This window comes from Mesoplodon bidens (genome assembly GCF_964165515.1).
Source record: "Mesoplodon bidens genome assembly, chromosome: 15".
NCBI lineage: Eukaryota > Metazoa > Chordata > Mammalia > Artiodactyla > Ziphiidae > Mesoplodon > Mesoplodon bidens.
In genome coordinates, this window is record NC_138171.1 from 15176838 (window position 1) to 15198034 (window position 21197).

The 21197-nt window shown below is 47.3% G+C and overlaps 2 protein-coding genes across 7 annotated transcripts; both read right to left on the reverse strand.

The window, feature by feature from the left end:
- Positions 1-121: 121 nt before the first annotated feature.
- On the reverse strand, positions 122-20776 carry ZSWIM1 (zinc finger SWIM-type containing 1). Of its 5 annotated transcripts, none has more exons than XM_081257503.1 (2): positions 20689-20776; positions 122-2229 (listed from the first exon to the last, which is right to left on the reverse strand). In XM_081257503.1, exon 2 carries the CDS (start codon positions 2079-2081, stop codon positions 711-713), a length of 1371 nt encoding a protein of 456 aa, XP_081113629.1. In that variant the 5' UTR covers positions 2082-2229; positions 20689-20776; the 3' UTR covers positions 122-710. The 5 variants fall into 5 exon arrangements, with proteins under 5 accessions (XP_081113629.1, XP_081113630.1, XP_081113631.1 ...); XM_081257504.1 differs by lacking the exon at positions 20689-20776 and adding an exon at positions 3206-3283; XM_081257505.1 differs by lacking the exon at positions 20689-20776 and adding an exon at positions 3049-3096.
- Positions 4441-21033, reverse strand: ZSWIM3 (zinc finger SWIM-type containing 3). 2 transcript variants are annotated; one of them, XM_081257499.1, is made up of 2 exons: positions 20689-21033; positions 4441-6835 (listed from the first exon to the last, which is right to left on the reverse strand). In XM_081257499.1, exons 1-2 carry the CDS (start codon positions 20841-20843, stop codon positions 4912-4914), a joined length of 2079 nt encoding a protein of 692 aa, XP_081113625.1. In that variant the 5' UTR covers positions 20844-21033; the 3' UTR covers positions 4441-4911. The 2 variants fall into 2 exon arrangements, with proteins under 2 accessions (XP_081113625.1, XP_081113626.1); XM_081257500.1 differs by lacking the exon at positions 20689-21033 and adding an exon at positions 12952-13005.
- Between the last annotated feature and the right edge of the window lie 164 nt (positions 21034-21197).

A 21197-nucleotide genomic window follows, 5' to 3' on the forward strand; every position in this document is an offset into this window, starting at 1 on the left:
CCAGGCCTCAAAAATCAGACAGGGAAGATACCAGGATTTGCATGCAATGTCAGACTCCAAAGTCTGTTCTTTCCATAGTATTTCCTAAACTGCTTTCTACAAGACAAAAAACTAGACATGCTAAAACAGACAACATTCAACTTTTAATGACCTCAGGATGGGGCAGGGTGAGGGGCGGTGAGGCTGAGAGCCTGGCTGAGCCGCTGCCTCTGGGGGCCTTTTCCTCTGTGGGTGAGGTGTCATCTCATGACTGGGGAAGCTGTTACCAAGTCCCGACCCTTGATCTCCACTCAGTGCCTTATCGCTTATCTTAGAGCAGGGGTTACCTGTTTTTATAAAGCCCTTGACCTAAGAACGGTTTTTACCTTTTGAAAAGGTTGTTAAAAAGGAAAAACAACAAAAAAACAAACAAAAAAAAACCCCCCACGCAACAAAAACAAAGAACCAGGAATATACAATAGAGGCTCTACGTGGCCAGCAAGTCTAGAATATTTACTAGCGGGCCCTTTATGGGAAAGGTCGGCCGCCTCCTGTCTTTGGGAACTAGACACATCGTAGGTAGCAGGCTGCAGTGGAAGAGAAAACCTTTGTCCTTCTTCCCTGGAAGGAGGGCCCGTGGAAGTACGACTGTGTGAATGTGTGTGTGGGTGTGTGTAAGGGGGGTGTGAGCAGATACTATACGGATGAGCACCTCTGGGCGTCGAGGGTAATCAGAGTTGGACCTGCTCATAAGGGCCGATCCAGCTGTCGGCCAGCTCGCGCAGGGTGCTGTACCGCCGTTCAAACTCCTCCTGACTGCAGTGCTGCAGGAGCTGACCCACCTCCTCCGTGAGGAGCGCCACGGCCAAGTGCTTATCCAGGGTCTCACTCCACTTGCTGCCCACGATGTCACCGAGGCTGGCAGCACAGCCTGCCGTCCACTCAGCTGGCAGCATGTCTGGCTGGAGCACCTGGCGGCGGGCACTGAGCATGGTGAGGATGTGGCGGCAGGGCAGACGGAAGGCCTGGTTAAAGTAGCAGCTGCAGCTGGCCGGGGTCTGGGGCTGCACCCTATGGGTGTCCTCCAGGATCTGTATGTTCACCTTTTCGGAACCAGAGCCGATGAGGTGCATGGATTTCTGGACCACGGCAAGCTCACCCAGGCAGAGCTGGGCGGCCGGCCCCGTGCAGATGGCATTAAGGGAGTATTGGATGCGGGCTTCTACCAACTGTTCCACTTTGGGGCTTTCGGGGCTGCCATCCGAAGGGGGATGATTGTTCAGGGGACTCAGGCCCAGGCTGAAACTCGCCTTGTCTCCTGAGTTCTGCTGCAGGTATCGGAACAGGGCGGTCATGCCTTTTTCCACAGATGGGGTGGTGCCGAAGAACTGGCTGAGGACGTGGGCGGTGACCTCCAGGCCCTGGAAGTAGTGGCTGCTCTCGGCTCGGCTTCTCCAGCGGTGGGCCAGCCAGATGCGGTCGTTGAGCAGCCAGTGTGAGTGGAGCTCTGGCAGCTGGGCCGGCGGGATGCAGGTGCTCAGGAGTGTATACAATTTCCTCAGGTTTCCAGCTGTGGCCGAGCACATCGTGCTCTGCAGGGAGGTCAGGAGGACCTTCTCCACGGGCTGTTCGAGGGACAGTTGATAGAACTTGCCCTGGAAGAACTTACAGATGTGGAAGGCTGAGAGCAGGACCTCAGCTGTGGGGAACTCCATAGCGAGGGTGGGCAGCAGGAGGAAGTGGGGATCCACCAGGATGGTACAGACTCTCTCCCATGCCGAGTTAAACTTCTTGAATACCTGGAGCATCTGGGCCAAGCCTTCAGCATCCTCCTTGGCAGGAATGGCGAAGTAGACTGCCCGGGCAAGATGACCCTCCAGCTGCACCCGAGGTCCATCCACCAGGAAGGTATATAACACCTTGCCCCTTGGGTTATAGGTCCGGTGGATAAATAAGATTTCAGGAAAATGGGCAAAGACCCCCTGCATAAAGCAGCTTTGATAGCTGAGGGTGTCTAACTGGGCAGTCTTGCTAAGCTGATAGAGCAGCAGAGGTGGGCTTGGGTCCTCAACCAGGAGCTCATTCAGCATTGTCAGGGCCATGGGGGAGATGGGAGATGTCTAGATGCCAAGGTCAAAATATCTGCTCTGCGAGGCTGCTGTATGGAAGGCTCTCACTCTCTCTCAAGCTCCAACTAAGTTGAGGCTTGAGGCCGGACTGTAGTTCCCAGATCTTGCTCCACAGATGGGCCTATGGAGAGGAACAGAGGTTTAAAGGAGACGGTAGGGGCGTGGCTCTTCAATTACGCATCCAGGCAACATTTTATTGCTGATACTATGTATCAGCACTGTTCTGGGGGATATGCAATAAACATGTAAACAAACAAGGATATATCAGATAATGAAGTTTACAAAGACCACAAAACAGGGTAATAGTAAGCTGGAGGAGGGAAGGATACTTTAGCCAAAGTAACCAGTGAAGTTCTCTCTGGGGGGTGGTGGGAGGATGACTTGGAGTTGAGAGCTAATTGATAAGAAGCCAGCTTGGAAAGATTTGGTTCCATGAGTTTTAAATGAGTGTGAAGGCCAGAGCTGCCTTTCCCCCCCCACCACCCCTTAAAGAGCATTTTAAGTATTCGTATTGCACTTTATATTTACAAATTACTTCTTGGCCCCCATTCTTTCATTGGTCCTGGTATATACAAGAGAACTGCAATTGCCCCAACCTTGCTGGGTGATCTTGGGCAAGTCAGTGACCTCTCTGAACCTCAATCCCTTCAACCATAAAACGGGGTTAACAAATGTTCATAGTCTCTTCTCCCTCTACGTAAATCCCTCTATTAACTGCAATACTATGTTCACATGTTTCCTCTATTTAGCCCCCAAACCGGGTTACTGTCTCCATTTTACAGATGAGAAACTGAGGCTGAAAGAGGTTAAGTGACGTGCCCACCATTACTCTATAAGTAGCTGGAAGCTGAGTCTTTGGCTCGGGATTCTGGCTGCTTTCCACGGTACCTGAGGTTCACAAACCAGAGACGGAGAGAGGATGTGGCCTCTGACCTCTCACCTCTAACCCGGGTGGGAGGATGTGGATGTCTGACGTTCCCATTCGGAGTCTGGCCGGAGCCAGAAGAGAAGTCAACCTCCCACCCCTCTGGGAGCTGTGTCATGGTGACTGCGGTCACCAGCTGCCTCACACCTCCACCCCTTCAGAAATTACTCACCCACAACTTGGCTCCGTCGCCATTTCTCCCTATTTGACCCTGCCTCTGACTCTGACTGACCTCTGGGCTCACCAAACGCGGCGCCAGCTTCGCCGTGACTCTGGCCAATGGCCTGAGGAATTCACTTCCGGTCTTTGGCGCGCCGACCAACCGTAGCCCGACGACTCGTGGGCGGGTGCCGTTACCAGAGTTACGAGGGGCCCGGCTGGCGGCAACCAATGAAAGCCTGAAGACACTAGCATCCTGGCGAGTCTGAGCACTGAGGCTGAAACTTTGGAGCCTCACGTGTGGGAAGAGCACAGGAAGGGTGCGTTACTATGGAAACTCCCTCCGAAGCCAAAAAAGGAAAAAATAAATAGCAGTGTTTCACGGATTTTTTTCTTTTCTGGTCAAATTACAAAACCCCAGGAGGGTAGGAAGGGGTGACTATGTAATGAATGGTACAGTGTCTTCTGCCTTATGGGGAAACTGAGGGCCAGGTCTCAAATTCTGCCTCTCCAACAGGGGTCAAGGGGCCCAACTCTTGGAATTAAAGAGACCCAGATCTTGAGAGAGCTGAACTCCGGTGTTGCCCAGCCCAACCCCCCTCCAGTATTTTGCAGGCGAGCTCCAGCACAGCGCTGTGACTGTTAAGGTCATCTTTTGACCTCGGTTCCCCTGAAGATGGCTCTTGGAAAGCTGGGTGGCTACCAGGCTTTAGGTGATTAAGACTGCAAACTACCACCAACAAAAGTCTGTGTTGGTGCTTAAAACTGCATTGAATCTAGAGGGTAAATTGGAATTAGAAAAGGCCAACACACTAATTTTTACAGATGAGGAAACTGGGGTCAAAGAAATTAGGGACTTGCCCACAGTCTCCCAGCAAGTTGAGGGCAGTCAAGTCTCAGACCCAGATTTCTTCCCTCCCAATCTATTTGGCTTCTTCCTGCTAGAATATGAGGCAGCCTGAAATCCAAGTTGAAGGCTTGGTTGCAGGAAGAGGGTGAAGTAAGGGGCCGACTGCTACTCATTGAATCTGAGGCGTCCGGCTCCATTTGGTTCCACAACCCCCATCCAATTCCTACTCATTGAATCTGAGGCGTCCGGCTCCATTTGGTTCCACAACCCCCATCCAATTCCTACTCATTGAATCTGAGGCGTCCGGCTCCATTTGGTTCCACAACCCCCATCCGATTCCTTCCCTGTTCAGGCAGAACGCATTTCCCCTGCTTCTCTGATTTTATTTAAAAAACAAAAACAAAACAAAAACTTTAATATGAATAAAAATAGGTACAAATAACAAATTCTTTGTAAAGAGCAGCAACAGCCAAGGATCACCCTCCTTCCTTTTGTCCCTGAAACCAGGCTCTTCTATCAGGTCCGTTTTATCTCACCCTAACCTGGGGCAGGATTTCATCTCTATGTAGTGAATAAGATCTAAATTCAGGGGTTGAGGGAAAACGAGGGACGACCCTTCAGCATGGAGATAACTTTGGCCTTGAACAATGAATGAGGCTCCCGAGGAAAATCAAAGGTAGGGCAGAAAAGGGGTAGAATCAAAGGACTGTCACACAGTGGGGTTCGTCTTCTTCCTGTTGGAACAATTTTCCTTACCCTACCTAGGAAGACATTGGTTAAAACGCTGACACCTAGCATGTCCTGCCTGCTTTGAGCTCTCAGACTTCCAGGGAGGGTGGTCTGCGGCCCATTGCGCCAGGGCAGGTGCTTCAATCGAGAATTGTGGCTCCAGGAGGAGCGAGTCCCTCCCCTTCCTCCTGCTTTCCCCAGAGGAAAGGGAGGCGGCCCACGTCCTTGAAGTCCCCCGGCTGCTGACTGGGCTCAGGAGGCTGGCAGGAGGCCGCCCAGATGTCCACAATCTTGTGCAAGGTGGAACAGCGCTCCTCCAGCTCTGGTCCCTCACTCTGCATCAGCAGGTTCGCGAGCTCCCTGCTTAGGTCCTGAATCATGTCGTTCCGTCCTTTCTCCCCTGGCTGGCCTGCGTTCGGCATCAGGACAGGGTCCCGGAGCTCCCCGCTGGGCCCGAGGAGGTGCTGGTACCTCTTCTGCCACCGGCGGCACACCATGGCTTCGCCCACGGGCCTCTGGCTGGTGTGCAGCAGGGCCAAAATGTGCCGGCATGGCAGGTGGTACCGCTGTTGAAAGGAGCAGCTGCAGCTGCAGCCGTCCTTGCTCGCCTGGTGGGAGTCCTCTAGCAGCTGCACGTCCACGGAGCAGCCAGCCACGTCCACCAGGTGCGTGGAGTTCTGCACCACCGCCCACTCATTGTGGCATAGCTTGTAGGCCAGATCGGAGCCACTCTGGAGTAAGGAGTCTAGCATGCCGCCCTGGGAGGGCTGCCCCTGGGGCTGCTGCTGCGGCGCCTGCACCTGCTGCGGCTCTGGCTGTGCCTCTTGCATGGGCAGCCTGCTGAAGCTCCCTCCGCAGATTCCAGAAGGCTTCTTGGACTTTGGTGCCTTGCTTGCTGACCGGGCTCTCTTTAACCTGGGGGGAGCAGTGGGCAAGTTCTTCAAGCCTTTGGTGTTAAAGAAGTCTATGTAATCCACAAAGCGGAGGACGCAGTCCAGCAGGGACTGCTGTTCCCGGAAGAGGCTCGACACCTTGCTGGTGACGACGTCCAGGCTGTCCATGTACGTGTTACAGGCGTGCAGGCCCTTCCTGACGTGCATGTACCACAGCAGTTCACAGGAGAACCAGTGGGCCTGAAGGAAGCTGAAGAGCTGCTCATTGAGCAGGGCTTGGGACATCTGGCAGAGATTTTGCAGGCTGGCCTCAGAAGTGACAAACACGGCCTCCCGCAGGGCTTCTCTCATGAGCCTTTTAAAGGATGGATCTGCTGAACTACGATGCAACTTCTTCTCCAAGAGTCGGGTCGTGTGATAGATGGAGAGGAGGATGCGGGCAGCAGGGAAGATCTCCTGCAGGATGGCTCGATGAGGGAAGGACGGGTCCACGAAGACCACCTTGACCTTGGGCCAATCTGAGTTGAACTCTGTAAAGATGCTCAGCATCTTGGCCACGGAGGTGGCTGTCTCGGCCTTGAGCACCGCAAAGTGTACCACTCGCCCCTCTCGTTCCTTGCTCTCCACCAAGAAAGCGTAGAGGATGTGGCCCTGGGCATTCTCCACCCGGTGCAGCAAGAGATTCTCAGGGAAGCGGATGAAGAGGTCGCTCATCTTGCTGCTCTGGAAGCTGAGCCTGTCCAGGTCTTGGCTGCTGCCCACACTGAAGGAGGCCATGGAACCCACATCCACCTTAAGAAAGTTCTTCATCACTTTGGCTATCTTGGCCAGGTCAGAAGGAGTGATGCCCTCCTGCTCTGGCTTTGAGGGTGTTTGGACCTTATCTAAGCGAAATGATGGCTCAAACAGGGACTTCTCAGCTGTGCCAAGGTCTTTGTTGATCGTGGGCTGTGCAGGCTGGAGTTTCTTCTGAGATTTGCCAGTGGCATCTCCTCTAGGACCCGTGGTTTTGGAGTCAACGTGTATATGCTGTGTGTTGAGTTCACTGATAAATAGTCTATCCAGTTTCTCATTGTACCGCAGGAGCAAGTATGCTGGGCACATAGCCGCTGCTGCTGTTCTCTTCCTGTTTGACTGGGTCCGAATACAGACAAATTTCACCTGCACATATCTAGGGAAGGCAGAGGTGAAAATGAACAAGGTGCTGACCACCCCCTTTCTCTTACAAGTCAATACCCTGCAGGGACTTATAGCGGCTGATACATTTCCGGGAGACCACAGTGCAATACAGGATGTAGGAAAGGTTTACGTTTTCTCTCCAGTCCCAAAGTATTCAGGTCTTTCTTCAAGACCCCATCCAACTAAAACACCCTTCATGTTCATCTACAGAAGTTCTAAGCCCCAACTCCTTTTATTTACTCTCATTTTCCCATCTGTAGTTGTCAACAATTCGATCTGAGGCAAAGATACAAGGGAAAATAGATAGCAGGGCAGCAGCAGAGCTGGTTACTCCCTGTTTCAAGTGGCCCCTTCATTCCTGCCTTTAGGGAGCCATTGCCTCCTCTGCCTTCTCCTCTAGGCAGCAAAAACAAGAGAGGCCTCAGGGGTTAGGGTGTATCTGGGATCTGGGTTCACCGTTGACTTAAAGAAAAATGTCCACATCCTAAGAGAGTGAGAACCCCTGGGTTAGATGATCTTTAGGATCCTGCTAGCTTTGCCATTCTAGGCTGAAAGTGCTGATTCAAAGGAGAACAGTAATTAAATTGAATATCTGCTCTTTTCCCCTTCCTATCCTCATTCAACGCATGCTTCAAGGCACAAATCAGGCCCCACCTTCTCCAGGAAACCTTTATGGAGGCCCTCAAGCCACAGTAATTGCTCCTTACTTCAGATTCATAGCATTTATTGAAAGGAAAAGGCTTAGCAGATTTTCTGGGTAGCGGTAGTGGTTAAACAGTGGATATGCTGGAAGCTGACTCTCTGGATTTGAATCCAGGCTCTACCACTCAGAAGCTGTTTGACCTTGGGCAAGTTACTTCACCTCTCTGTGTGCAGAGTAACTGCACAACTCCTCATCATAAAATGAAACTAATTAGGGTTGTTATGAGAATTAAATAAGCCACAGACATAAGATTTAGCCCAGAGCCTCGTTCAGCCTTTCATTTATTCTAAATAAAAGTCATCTACTGTTACTAACAGCTCCTAAGCCTTGTGACCTTTTCTTGGGCATTTATGCAGTGTCTTTCCAATTGGATGGGGTTGTTTTCAAGTGGCTGGAGCAAGTCAGTCCTCAGTGTATTCCAAGCACCTAACACCACTGCTGTTCCTTCAGCAGATGCTTGTCAAAGATGTGATGGATGAATGACTCAGGGACCACAGGTGGGCGGGACGGGTCACACCCTTGCCTCCTCAGAGAGTGTCCTAACCCGAAGATTGGGGAAGGGGGGGAAAAAATCTCAGCCCCTGGCATGACATGACACAGCCTGGGCATCTCACCAACCCCCTTCCAAACACTCTGGCCCAGCTGGTCCTGTTTGCTCATCCTGTGGGGCAAGCTTAGAAAAATAGGATGTCACGCCTGAAATAACAGGGCGGAGGGGCCTGAGGCTGAAAATGCCTGCACTTGTGGTGTGCAAAGTGCCAGGGCGGCAACACCGTCCCCAGCTCAGGGCGCAGCCCAGTAGTACGGCAAGGCCAGCGAGGGGTGACCGCGGTGCAGCCTCTGCCTAACTCTTCCGCCTGTCTTCCACTGCCCCAACTGTCTTGTTTTATTGTACCCTAGAAAGACAAACTGTCTACTACTTCCCATGTTCACTACACTGTGTCTCACCTCTGTGCCTTTGCTCGGGTTGTCTTTCTGTCTGGAATGGCCTACCTATCTGTCTTCATCTCAGAGCTAACTCATCCTTCAGGACTACGTGCAACTACCATCTTTCCTAGGATGCCTCCCCCAAGCCCTCAGATTGGGCCCTACCCTTCTGCTGGCTCAACATCTTAGCATAGATCTTAGCTCATCACTTTATATTGACTTTACGTGTTCATAGTATATGCTTGTTAACCTATCTTTTTTTCCAAAAAAAAGATACTGGTGAGTGCCAACCATAAAGCTCTTTCCACCCTTCCTGGTTCTATTAATGATTGCACCTCCCAGGGTGGAGACATGGGCATTCTTTTTAATTCCTCCTTCTCCATGTCTATATCCAGTGTGGTAAGTCTTTTAAATTCTTTCTTCCCACTATTACATATATTAAGGATTATTATATGCCAGGCTACATGTAAGCCCCTTACACGCATCCTTTTACACTAAGAAAAGGGTTCTATCATCCACATTTTACAGATGAGGCAACAGGCTTAAAGAGCTTCTCAAGGATGAGAATCTGGGATTTAATCCTCCAGCTAAAACTGGACGACCTGGGATTTGAACTAAGCCTGCTTGGCTACAGTCTATGTAGTTAACCATTATGCTGCCTGTCTTCTTTCAAAATACTTCTCCCTCTCTGAATTCTCATTTTTACCCTCCTCAACTTGACCCTCAACGCTTTGATTGTTCAGGTTCAATAACTTCCTTAAAGATCTCTAAACATACTGTCCTTGTTTGGTGCATGACGTGCACCATGCACGTCAAACTTAAAGGTACTAGGTTAAAGCCTCTGTTATTTTTTCCTGCTTCCCTTAATCTTTTTTAATTTTAATTTTTAAATTTTTTGGCTGCGCCATGCAGCTTGCAGGATCTTAGTTCCCTGACCAGGGATTGAACCCGGGCCTTCAGCACTGAAAGTGCCAAGTCCTAACTACCGGACCGCCAGGGAATTCCCCTGCTTCCCTTAATCTCTGGTATTGAGTATAATTTACACACAGTGAAATACACAAATCTTTTGTAAGAATTCTTTGAGCACTGTAGTAATTTTAATCTGCATTTATTTCTATCTCCCAGGTGAAAGCATAGACTCTCTTCAAGACAGGGATGGGGTTTTACACTTTTCTGAATCTCCCTTAGTGCTTACATCCAAGTGTGCTCAGCCAGGATCTGGAAGAAGGGAGTCAGCCAGTCTTGCTTCCTTTCAATGTACTCTGTACATGTTTATTTCCTCTACCTGGACTGTGCCCCCCGTGTACTCCCAGTGCCTGGCACTGCACCTGGCACAGACTAGGTGTTCTGAACACACATCCTGAATGAACATTAAATGAGTGATTGCATGACGCAGAAAATTCTCCTTTTAACATGAGTAGCACATTAGGAAGATCACTGGGAGAGTTCTGTCAGGTGACTTGGCTTCTATCCCAGCACTATTACTAACTATAACTTTGGGCAAGTCCTTTGTTTAATTTCAAACATTTACTAAGTCCCACTATGTACCAAACACTGTACTAGTGGCTGAGAAGGCTACAGAGACAAATTAGATAGTCTCTACTCTCAAAGTCTAGTGAGCAGAGAGATTATTACACAGGTGGCCAGTAAAGCCAAAACTAAGTGAATGGTTAAATAGAGGTACAAGCAATATACCTATAATTGAATAAAGAGTGATTTATCCTGACTCTAGGGATTGGAACAGATCTAAAGCTTTTGATTAATTTCACATAAGATTTGGTTCCCTGTTGCATGTAAATTGCACCTTGAGCGATGAACAGAATTCTTACAGGTGGAGTCAAGCCATTTTAGACAACATAACCTGAGTTAGGAACAAGACTCTGGAGCCAGAAGATGTGAGTTTAAATTTCAGCTTTACCACTTAGCTATGTGAACTTGGACAAGTCACTTCACTTCGTCTCAGTCTCCAATTCTTTTTTTTTTTTTCTTTTTTTTTTTTGTGGTACGCGGGCCTCTCACTGGTGTGGCCTCTCCCGTTGTGAAGCACAGGCTCCAGACGCGCAGGCTCAGTGGCCATGGCTCACGGGCCCAGCCGCTCCACGGCATGTGGGATCTTCCCGGACAGGGGCACGAACCTGGTCCCCTGCATTGGCAGGCGGACTCTTAACCACTGCGCCACCAGGGAAGCCCTCAGCCTCCAATTCTTATCTATAAATATAGAAATAACAAGAGTACTGATCTATGAATAATCAGTACCTGATCCAAGAATAATCAGTACCACTAAAAGTGAATTCATTTAAAAGGCTGTGGCAGACAGAGAAAGATAACTACTGTATGATATCACTTATATGTGGAATCTAAAAAATACAACAAACTAGTGAATATAACAAAAAAGAAGTAGACTCACAGACGTAGGGAACAGACTAGTGGTTAACAGTGGGGAGAGGGAAGCAGGGAGGGAAAATATAGGGGGTAGGGGATTAACTGGTACAAACTATTATGTATAAATAAGCTACAAGGATATATTATACAACATGGGGAATATAGCCAATATTTTATAATAAGTATAAAAGGAGTAAAACCTTTGAAAATTGTAAATCACTATATTGTACACCTGTAACTTATATAATATTGTACATCAACTATTCTTCAATTAAAAAAAAAATAGGCTGTAGCAGGATCGGTTGGTGGCCAACCCAACATCCTTTAGCCCCCTCCTTCCTTCCTTCCTAACTGAAGGCCGATTACGTTCGGGTTGCCATTCCTCTCCCACATAGCTAAGTGCTTCGGGGCTACTCTAAGCTAATTAAGGTAATCTCATTAGGAATGGCCATGGATACTGGCCCGATTCTGCACAAAGAAACATGATAGGAAATCTGCAAGAAACCAAGGCAGGCTTTTTTTTCTGGATGTGACTCCTACATTTGTGCCATGTGGCGAGCCATCCTGAGGGCAAAGCTGAGACCTGAGGATGGCAGAGTGGAAGAAGGGAAAAGCCTGGGCCGCTGAAACAATCACCTTCTCTGGGCTAAGAAATAAAGCATTTTGAGTCAGGGTTTTCGGTTAATGACAGCCAAAAAACCTTCGCCAGAAACTACATTTCACAGGAAATTAGTGGGAAAAAAAGATCTGAGCAATCTTTAAAAAAATGAGATGAAAATTATGAAAATATTATATTTAATGAAATTTAAGTTATAATGGCAGCTATCTGCCAATTCTTAGAATAATCAAAGAACCACTTAAAGCATCAACTTTTTTCTTGGTGTATCTCCCCCAAACACTCTGCAATATGTAAGGGTCAATTTTACCAAAATATTCCTGGGCTTTATCATGTTTCCCAGGGGCCTCATTTAATTTTTTGCTATGCAAATCCTTTGCTTTTCACATCTGTACATATCATTGTCCTGCTGATTTCCCTTCTCCATTTGTCAACTGGCATAAGGCTGCAGGTGATGTAAGGATTTCTCTATCATTACTTTCAGGGACTTCACCAAGTCCTACAGCTCTTGGAAGATGTGCAATTTCAGTTTGCAATCAGTTTTATTTGCATTGTATAATTCTTATGTTTACCACATCTATTCATTTGCCAGAAACTCACTACCATAGATGTTGATGGAACCGGTAGGATAAGCAGGAAGGAATGACTAAGTAGTGACTAATTTTAAAAGTGGCTAGTTTGTTAGCAAGACTTGTGCTTTCCTACAGAGCCTTGTGATTAGTGATACATGGAAAAATGAAAACTCAGATAACAAGGGCTTAGTTCAAAGAGTGTGATGAGAATTAAACAAAACAATGTCCGTAAAGCTCTCAGCAGAGTGTCTGGAACATGTTCCAAAAAAGTATTCAAGAAAGGTAGCTATTAAACTGAACAGCAATGAGAGAGACATTGGAATACTTCACGGTTTGAAGACTATCAATCCCCCAAAGACATAACGAAAAGAAAAACACAATAGCCATATGTAAAAATATGGGAAGGGAAACTGGGCATAAAATCACAGAATCTCCCAGTCGACTGGGACTTTGGGTCATTTAGTAGTACCTCCCACAACACATTTTTCTGACTCTTAAAAATACAGGGGCTTGAACTTCCCTGGTGGCGCAGCGGTTAAGAATCCGCCTGCCAGGGACTTCCCTGGTAACGCAGTGATTAAGAATCCGCCTGCCAATGCAGGGGACAGGGGTTCAATCGCTGGTCTAATCGCTGGTCCGGGAAGATCCCACATGCCGCGGAGCAACTAAGCCCGTGCGCCACAACTGCTGAGGCTGCACTCTAGAGCCCGCAAGCCACAACTACTGAAGCCCATGCGCCTAGAGCCCGTGCTCCGCAACAAGAGAAGCCAACGCAATGAGAAGCCCGCACACCGCAACCAAGAGTAGCCCCTGCTCTCCGCAACTAGAGAAAGCCCGCAGGCAGCAACGAAGACCCAATGCAGCCAAATTAATTAACTAATTAATTAATTAAAATTTTAAAAAAATACCGGGGCTTCCCTGGTGATCCAGTGGGTAAGACTGCACGCCCTATGCAGGGGGCCCGGGTTCCATCCCTGGTCGGGGAACTAGATCCTGCATGCCGCAAATAAGAAGCCCTCATGCTGCAACGAAGATCCTGCATGCCGCAACTAAGACGCAAGGCAGCCTAAATAAATAAATAAATATTTAATAAATAAATAAATATTTAATAAATAAATAAATAAATATTTATTTATTTATTTAAGAAAAAAATACCTACTACTTTCCATCATGTACTACAGTTATGACTTTGGCAAATATTTACTTAGCACTATGCTTCAGCAACTACATGTATTTTATTTAATCTTCACCACATCCTTCTCATTTTACAGAGGATGAAACTGTCACGGAGATTAAAAGTCTTGCCCAAGGTCAGGGTTAAAGCCTGTCTTTCTTTTTTTTGTTCTTTTATATATATATATATATATATATATATTATTATTATTTAATTTTTGGCTGTGTTGGGTCTTTGTTGCCGTGCACGGGCTTTCTCTAGTTGCCATGAGCAGGGGCTACCCTCCGTTGCGGTGCGCGGGCTTCTCGTTGCGGTGGCTTCTCTTGTTGCAGAGCACGGGTTCTAGACGCGCTGGCTTCAGTAGTTGTGGCTCGCAGGCTCTAGAGCGCAGGCTCAGTAGTTGTAGCGCACGGGCTTAGTTGCCCCGCGGCATGTGGGATCTTCCTGGACCAGGGCTCGAACTCATGTTCCCTGCATTGACAGGCAGATTCTTAACCACTGTGCCACCAGGGAAGCCTGTCTTTCTGACTTCAGAGTTCTCACTTTTTAAACTGATACGCCAGCTTCTCCTGAACTTCAAGGAACTGCGAACCCTCTTTACATCTCCCATAGCCACTCCTGTAACCTCTGCATTAGTATTTTCAAATGGTTTATTTTATTTTTTTGGCCCCACTGCATGGCATGTGGGACCTTAGATCTCCGACCAGGGAAGTGCGGAGTCTTAACCACTGGACTTCCAAGGAAGTCCCCTCAAATGGTTTTCTTTAACTCAGCTCACTTTATTTAATAAGGATCTTTATGTTTAGATATTAACATAAATACTTAATATTAAAATCATCTCACCTGACCACCAGTAGTTGCGGGAAACACTGTGCTCTGCTAAATTACCCCCTGAAGACTTTTCCCCCACCTCCCCTACGGTCCCACAAGAGAAGAGCTCATTCCACACATCCGTACATCACTCAAAAAGCCCAAGTCAGTGTGCTCTGCACAGAGCCGGTATCCAACACATGATCCAAGAAGATCCTTTACAACATCCCACCAAGCAGTCACCCCTCTGTGCTAAAGGCCTGAGCTGCAGACATTATCATCCTCAAGGGCAGAGCCCACACTTTACTCATCTTTTTACCCCAGCTCAACGCCTGGGGGTAAACCTGTTTACCTCTTACTAGAAGTTTGTTGAATGAATCAATACTGGAATGCTGTTACAACCCAGTGGTTAAGGACGGGGCTTAAGAGCCCTGGCAATAAACAGGCTCGGTCTGACCTTCAGTTCTAACACCTTGAAGCTTTCTTATAGTTTCTTGAAATCTTACCCCACTCCCTGCTTCTACTTGCCCACTCCTTTCTGCCCATTCTCATTTTTCTTGGCTGTAACTGTATGAAAAATTCGGACTTCCCTGGCTCCCAGCAGGTGATTTTGGGCGGGAGGGTGCTTTTTTTGTTACAGGTTCTCTTATTACTTTCCTCTTCCAAGTCTTGACTACCTCAGGCCCTGCCCCTGGCCTTGCCTTTACTGTATCCAGCCTCTCTCCTCCCTTTTGCTCAAGAATGTGGAATCGGGCTTCCCTGGTGGCGCAGTGGTTAAGAATCCGCCTGCCAATGCCGGGGATACTGGTTCGAGCCCTGGTCCGGAAGATCCCACGTGCCGCGGAGCAACTAAGCCCGTGTGCCACAACTACTGAGCCTGCCCTCTACAGCCCGCGAGCCACAACTACTGAAGCCCGCACACCTAGAGCCCATGCTCCACAACAAGAGAAGCCACTGCAATGAGAAGCCCACGCGCTGCAACGAAGAGTAGCCCTCGCTCACTGCAACTAGAGAAAGCCTGCGTGCAGCAACGAATGATCCAACACAGCCAAAAATAATAAATAAAATAAATTTATTTAAAAAAAAAAAGAATGTGGAACCAGGAGGTAACAGCCTTCAAAGAGTTACATAATGAAACTCTGAGCCTTAACATAAAGCAGAAAGGCAGAACTTTCAGTCCTCTTAACATTCTACTTCTCCTGGCTGTTTCCCCATCTGCACAAAAATATTATTGTAATGGCAATACTATTTATGGAATATTTTCTATGTACTAGGCCCTGCGGTACACATTTTACATGTATTAACTCATTTAATGGAAATAAAACCTACTTCTGACAAGGAGATTCAGAGGACCAAGTCAGATAATGAGGTGAATGTGCTTTGTAAACTATGGCTGTTTTCTCCTCATCAAGAGTCTACACTGGTATTAAATGTCAGCCAACACCCCGACTCTACCCACCAGACTACAGGTCCCTGTCATTCGCCACCTGGCACTCTAGACTTTTTCTTTGGCACTCTTACTACTATTTTATTTTAGTTATTTTTATTTTTTGGTTGCATTGCACAGCTTTCAGGATCTTAGTTCCCTGACCAGAAATTAAACCCGGGCCTTTGGCAGTGAAAGCACGGAGTTCTAACCACTGGACTGCCAGGAATTCCCTTTTACTACTATTTTAAAGAAATCATTATTTCTGTGATTAGAGTTTAATATTTGTCTCCCTGACTGGAGGGGAAGCTCCATGAGGGCAGGGACTCAATTTATCTTTTCAACACTGTGTCTCAGACACTAGCATGGAGGAAGTTTTCAGCTAACGATTGGTAAAAATCAATGAATTAAAGGGCTCATACAATGGAATAAGTGATGTGGAGTAATCTCCAAAATACACTGACAAGTGAGAAAAGCAAAGGTGCAGAATGATGTATATAAATAGTATGCAGCCACCTCTGTTAAAAAAAAAAAGGATGGGGCTTCCCTGGTGGCGCAGTGGTTGAAAGTCCGCCTGCCAATGCAGGGGACACGGGTTCGTGCCCCAGTCCGGGAAGATCCCACATGCCGCGGAGCGGCTAGGCCCGTGAGCCATGGCTGCTGAGCCTGCGCGTCTGGAGCCTGTGCTCCACAATGGGAGAGGCCACAACAGTGAGGGGTCCGCGTACCGCAAAAAAAAAAAAAAAAAAAAAAGGATGCATATGTACACACAAGATATGTTTGTTCAGCTCATGCAGCTCAATATTAAAAAAGCAAACAACCCAATCAAAAAATGAGCAGAAGACCTAAATAGACATTTCTCCAAAGAAGACATACAGATGGCCAAGAAGCACATGAAAAGCTGCTCAGCATCACTAATTATTAGAGAAATTCAAGTCAAAACTACAATGAGGTATCACCTCACACCAGTTAGAATGGGCATCATCAGATAATCTACAAACAACAAATGCTGGAGAGGGTGTGGAGAAAAGGGAACCCTCTTGCAGTGTTGGTGGGAATGTAAATTGATACAGCCACTATGGAGAACAGTATGGAGGTTCCTTAAAAAACTAAAAATAGAATTACCATATGACCCAGCAATCCCACTACTGGGCATACTACCCTGAGAAAACCATAATTCAAAAAGACACAGGCACCCCAATGTTCATTGCAGCACTATTTACAATAGCCAGGTCATGGAAGCAACCTAAATGCCCATCGATAGACGAATGGATAAAGAAGATGTGGTACATATGTACAATGGAATATTACTCAGCCATAAAAAGGAACGAAATTGGGTCATTTGTAGAGACGTGGAGGGATCTAGAGACTGTCATACAGAGTGAAGTAAGCCAGAAAAAGAAAAACAAATATCGTATATTAACGCATATATGTGGAACCTAGAAAAATGGTACAGATGAACTGGTTTGCAAGGCAGAAATTGAGACACAGATTGGTTGTAGAGAACAAATGTATGGACACCAAGGGGGAAAAGTGGCAGGGGGGGTGGTGGTGGGATGAATTGGGAGATTGGGATTGACATATATACACTAATATGTATAAAATGGATAACTAATAAGAACCTGCTGTATAAAATAATAAAATTAAGTTAAAAAAAAAAGATATGTTTGTTCAGGCTCACGGCTATCTCAGGAAGATAAGAGTGGTTGTCTCTAGATAACACAGTGGAAGGGACACTGACTTTTAGACCCTTTGATGTAATTTGAAATTTTTAAAAAATTAAATGACTATATTGACCACTCAAAAACAAATCCATTTTTTAAATTGTTCAGCCTGCAAAAACAAAAATAAAACCAATCCGAACCTCTAATCTGTTAGCTGAGTCCCTTCCATTCTCTTTTGCACTGCTCCAGCATAAATCTTCCTTCCAGCCAAGCAGGTCTCCTCACTGCCTTCCAAGTACAGCACGTTAATATCTGCACTAGCTCACACACCATTTCTCCATCCAGGATGTTAACCTTCCTGTGATAGGCAGAATGGTCCCCCAAAGACGTCCACCTCCTAATCTCTAAAACCTGTGAATATGTTAGGTTACATGGCAAAGGGGATTAAGATTGCAGATGGAATCAAGGTTGCTAATTAGCTGATTTTTTAAAGGTAAATTATCCTAGATTATCTGCACAGAGTCCTAAAAAAATGGAAGAGGGAGGCAGAAGGGGAGCCAGAGAGGGAGATGGGACGAAGCAGGGTCAGAGTGATGTGATGTGAGGACTCCACCAACCACTGTTGGCTTTGAAGATGGAGGCAGGGGACCATGAGTCAAGGAGTGTGGGCAGCTTCTAGAAGCTGGAAAAGACTCGGCAACAGATTCTCCTCTAGGGATTACAGAAAGAAATGCAGCTCTGCTGACACCTTGGTTTTAGCCCAGTCAGATCTGTGCCTGACTTCTAACCTACAGAACAGTAAGATACTAAATTTCTGTTGTTAAAACCACTGTGTTTGTGATAATTTGTTAGAGCAGCAAATACACCTCCTGACACCTCCCCATCTATGGAGCCCAGCTCAAGCCTCCCTTTCTCACTTGCTTCCCTTGATGCCCACTGTGATTTTTCTGAGTCCCTGCAGCACCAGTTTAGCTGAATTACACATTTAACACTTGATGATTCATTCATTCAACAATTACTTAAGGCCTGCTATGGGACAAGTCCTGTGTTAGACCCTGGAGACGATCCACCGGAAGGGTGTTTACATGTGATTATGAGGTGTCTGGACTAGATTCTATGCAAGCAGCATGGTGTTAATCAGTGAGAATGCAAAAAATAGTAAACCAGAGTCCCTCCCTGGAAGAGCTCAGCAAACCAGGGAAACCTCTGTAAACTGTGTTCCTTAACGATGTGCAAATAACTGTAACAGGCAGTGTCAGAACACAGAGCAGGAGCATCTAACCTAATCCTCAGGGAGTTAGGAAAGGCTTCCTGGAAATTATGCTAATAACTGAAGGAAAAGTAACAATTAGCTAAGACAGAGTTTTCCACAAGTAGCCCAAAATGACCTCAGATTATACAAGAATATTTAATAGTTATTTAGAAATATATACTATCTTTTTGCCACTATACTGTTACTTCTTATATATTATTGCTTGGATTGGTTCTAAAGTTCCTTTGAATATTAGAAGAATTTCAAGAAAACTGTTAAGTAAATTGTAGTTCAGGATATACAGTACAGAGAGGATAGTATAAAAAACAACTAATGTTTGAGGAAAAGGGAGCTAAGATAAGTGGATGGGCAAGGTTATTCTAATCAGCAGACGTGGTAAGTGCAAGGACCAGGAAGCTGTGGGCTTGGGACAGGAGCTGAATGTGGAGTAAGACCCAGTGTAGATGGAGCACATGGTGCAAGATGGGGAGGTCAGAAGGGTCAGATGGTCTGGCCAGCCAGCTTAGTAACCGTCCTGGACTTAATCATGAGGGCAACGGGAGGCTACTGCACTTTATCTGGACTGTAAGCAGTTTGAAAACAGGGCATTTTTTGGTATTCTTTGGCTGCTTAGAAGGATGCTACCGGCAGAGAACAAAGTCCAAACACCTCACAATGGTACTTACAGACCTTTTACATAAACTGCAACTGACACAGTCTCCTGTCAAGCATGGCATCCCACACTGTTTCTCCAACATGCCACCTTCTTTGACAGATCTGTACCCTCGCTCCACAGCTCCTTCTGGTCAAACCCCTCTGTGATACTTGATATTAACTATTGAACTTCTACACTAGCCCTGTGCCTTCATTCACAACGCAGCAGAAACCACTACTTCCAGTGCGAAGCCTTTCCCTTTCTTCCCAGGCATCTGTCACTTCTGCACATCTCTTTTAAAGCATTTATCACATACTAGTTGGTTTACCTAAGTCCAACTCTATGCCACCTCAAGCTCTTTGAGGGCAGGTTTAGTTACTTATTCATCTTTATGTTAGCTGTACCCAGCACAGCACTGGACTTCAGAGTACGGGAAAAAAACACAGCCTGCCTGTTTAGAGAGTGAGCTTTGGCCAAACGCCTCAACCCAGAGGTTTCAAACTCAGATATACTTTGACTCGCTGAGCTGGCCTATAGAGTGTGTGATTACATTTGAATTGCTTTTTTAAAAAAAAGTCGACACATTCGCATAAAGCCTGGATTGCTGACTCCACTTGTCCCAAGTCTGGGAACACTGGATCTTCATTTTCACATGGCAGCCATCCGCTGGAGTTAATTGGCCTGCTCGCCATTTTGCCCAGTTCACACTTCTGTTCTCCCTAGCACAAACACCTGGTGTTGGTTATTTCATCATTCCTTTCTGTATAGTTAAATTAAAAGTTAAATTTTCTTACACTGGGCTGTTTCACCTGAGTCCTTAAGGCAATTGAGTTTTCAACCCTTAGCGTAGCCTCCAAGCTTCTTTTCTCATCTGCCACATGGAAAAAATAACATTTGCCTATAATTTTCAATACAGCCCTGTGGGGTAAAGCGTACAGAATAGAGAACGCTGCCTGGGACATGGGAAGTGTTTGAAAAACGGTTGTAAATCTCAGGAGCTCAAGAACCATTTACAGAACGAACAAACGAATGAATGAATGAACAAACCTACCCAATAAATGACCAGTGTTACTGCTTTGTAAAGAGAAGACTGATGAAGAAAATTCTCGCCAAGGCGTTTTTATCTATTTGTGAAGGCCATACTTTGTGTCTGGGATACGGTAGGTGCTCCAAAAAAATGGGACAAACTGCAGCTATTATGAATTCCATAAAAGCTGTGAATGAAGGCGTGAGTGAGCGAAGGTGAAGTGGGTGGTCAAAAAGCGATGCCTGGGCTTCCCTGGTGGCGCAGTGGTTGAGAGTCCGCCTGCCGATGCAGGGGATTACGGGTTCGTGCCCCGGTCCGGGAAGATCCCACATGCCGCGGAGCGGCTGGGCCCGTGAGCCATGGCCGCTGAGCCTGCGCGTCCGGAGCCTGTGCTCCGCAACGGGAGAGGCCACAACAGTGAGGCCCGCGTACCGAAAAAAAAAAAAAAAGCGTTGCCTATGGAGCCTTTGCGCTTTTCACCAGACACACAGCAGGTGCTCAATAAGTGCCTGTGGAATCCTCAAAGAACAGGGGCCCAGCTGCACTCCCTCCTCCTCCAGGCCGCCCTCCTGGGGACCATCCAGCCTCCTCCCCACCCTCCTGCCCCGCCCCCGCCCCCGCCCCCGCCCCCCCTTACAGGATGTCCTCGCGGATGGAGGTGCCATGGTTGAGGTTGTGGAAGCGGACGGAGACGCAGTCCCTGAGAATGAAGGAGCAACTGTTCTCCTTTTTGTAGGCGCTGAAGCACTCCTTGAAGTCCTCGTAGGTCTTGAAGCAGCTGCCTAGCTCCATGGCCGCCCCCTCTGCCCACACCAGGGGCTGCACCAAGATAAACACCAGGGGTCAGAGGTCACCTCTGAGGGTCTACCGGCTGGCGTGGGCCCAGGATGCCTTAAGGGTGGGCCCCTATTGGGTGGCCTGTTAACAGAGCTCAGGAGAACCCCTCGGCCTGAGAGAGTTACCGTGAGTTGGGGGGCGTCTTTGCTCTCTGACAGAGGGGAAATGACACTCAGCCCTTATTATCGTCCCGGGGCTCCGCCCCCTCACTGTTATACCCAATCACGCACGGGCTTCCCGGACTGGCACCCATTTTCTCCAATCGCTAGAGAGCAGGTGGGCACACTCACCCGAAGACTGACAGGAGCA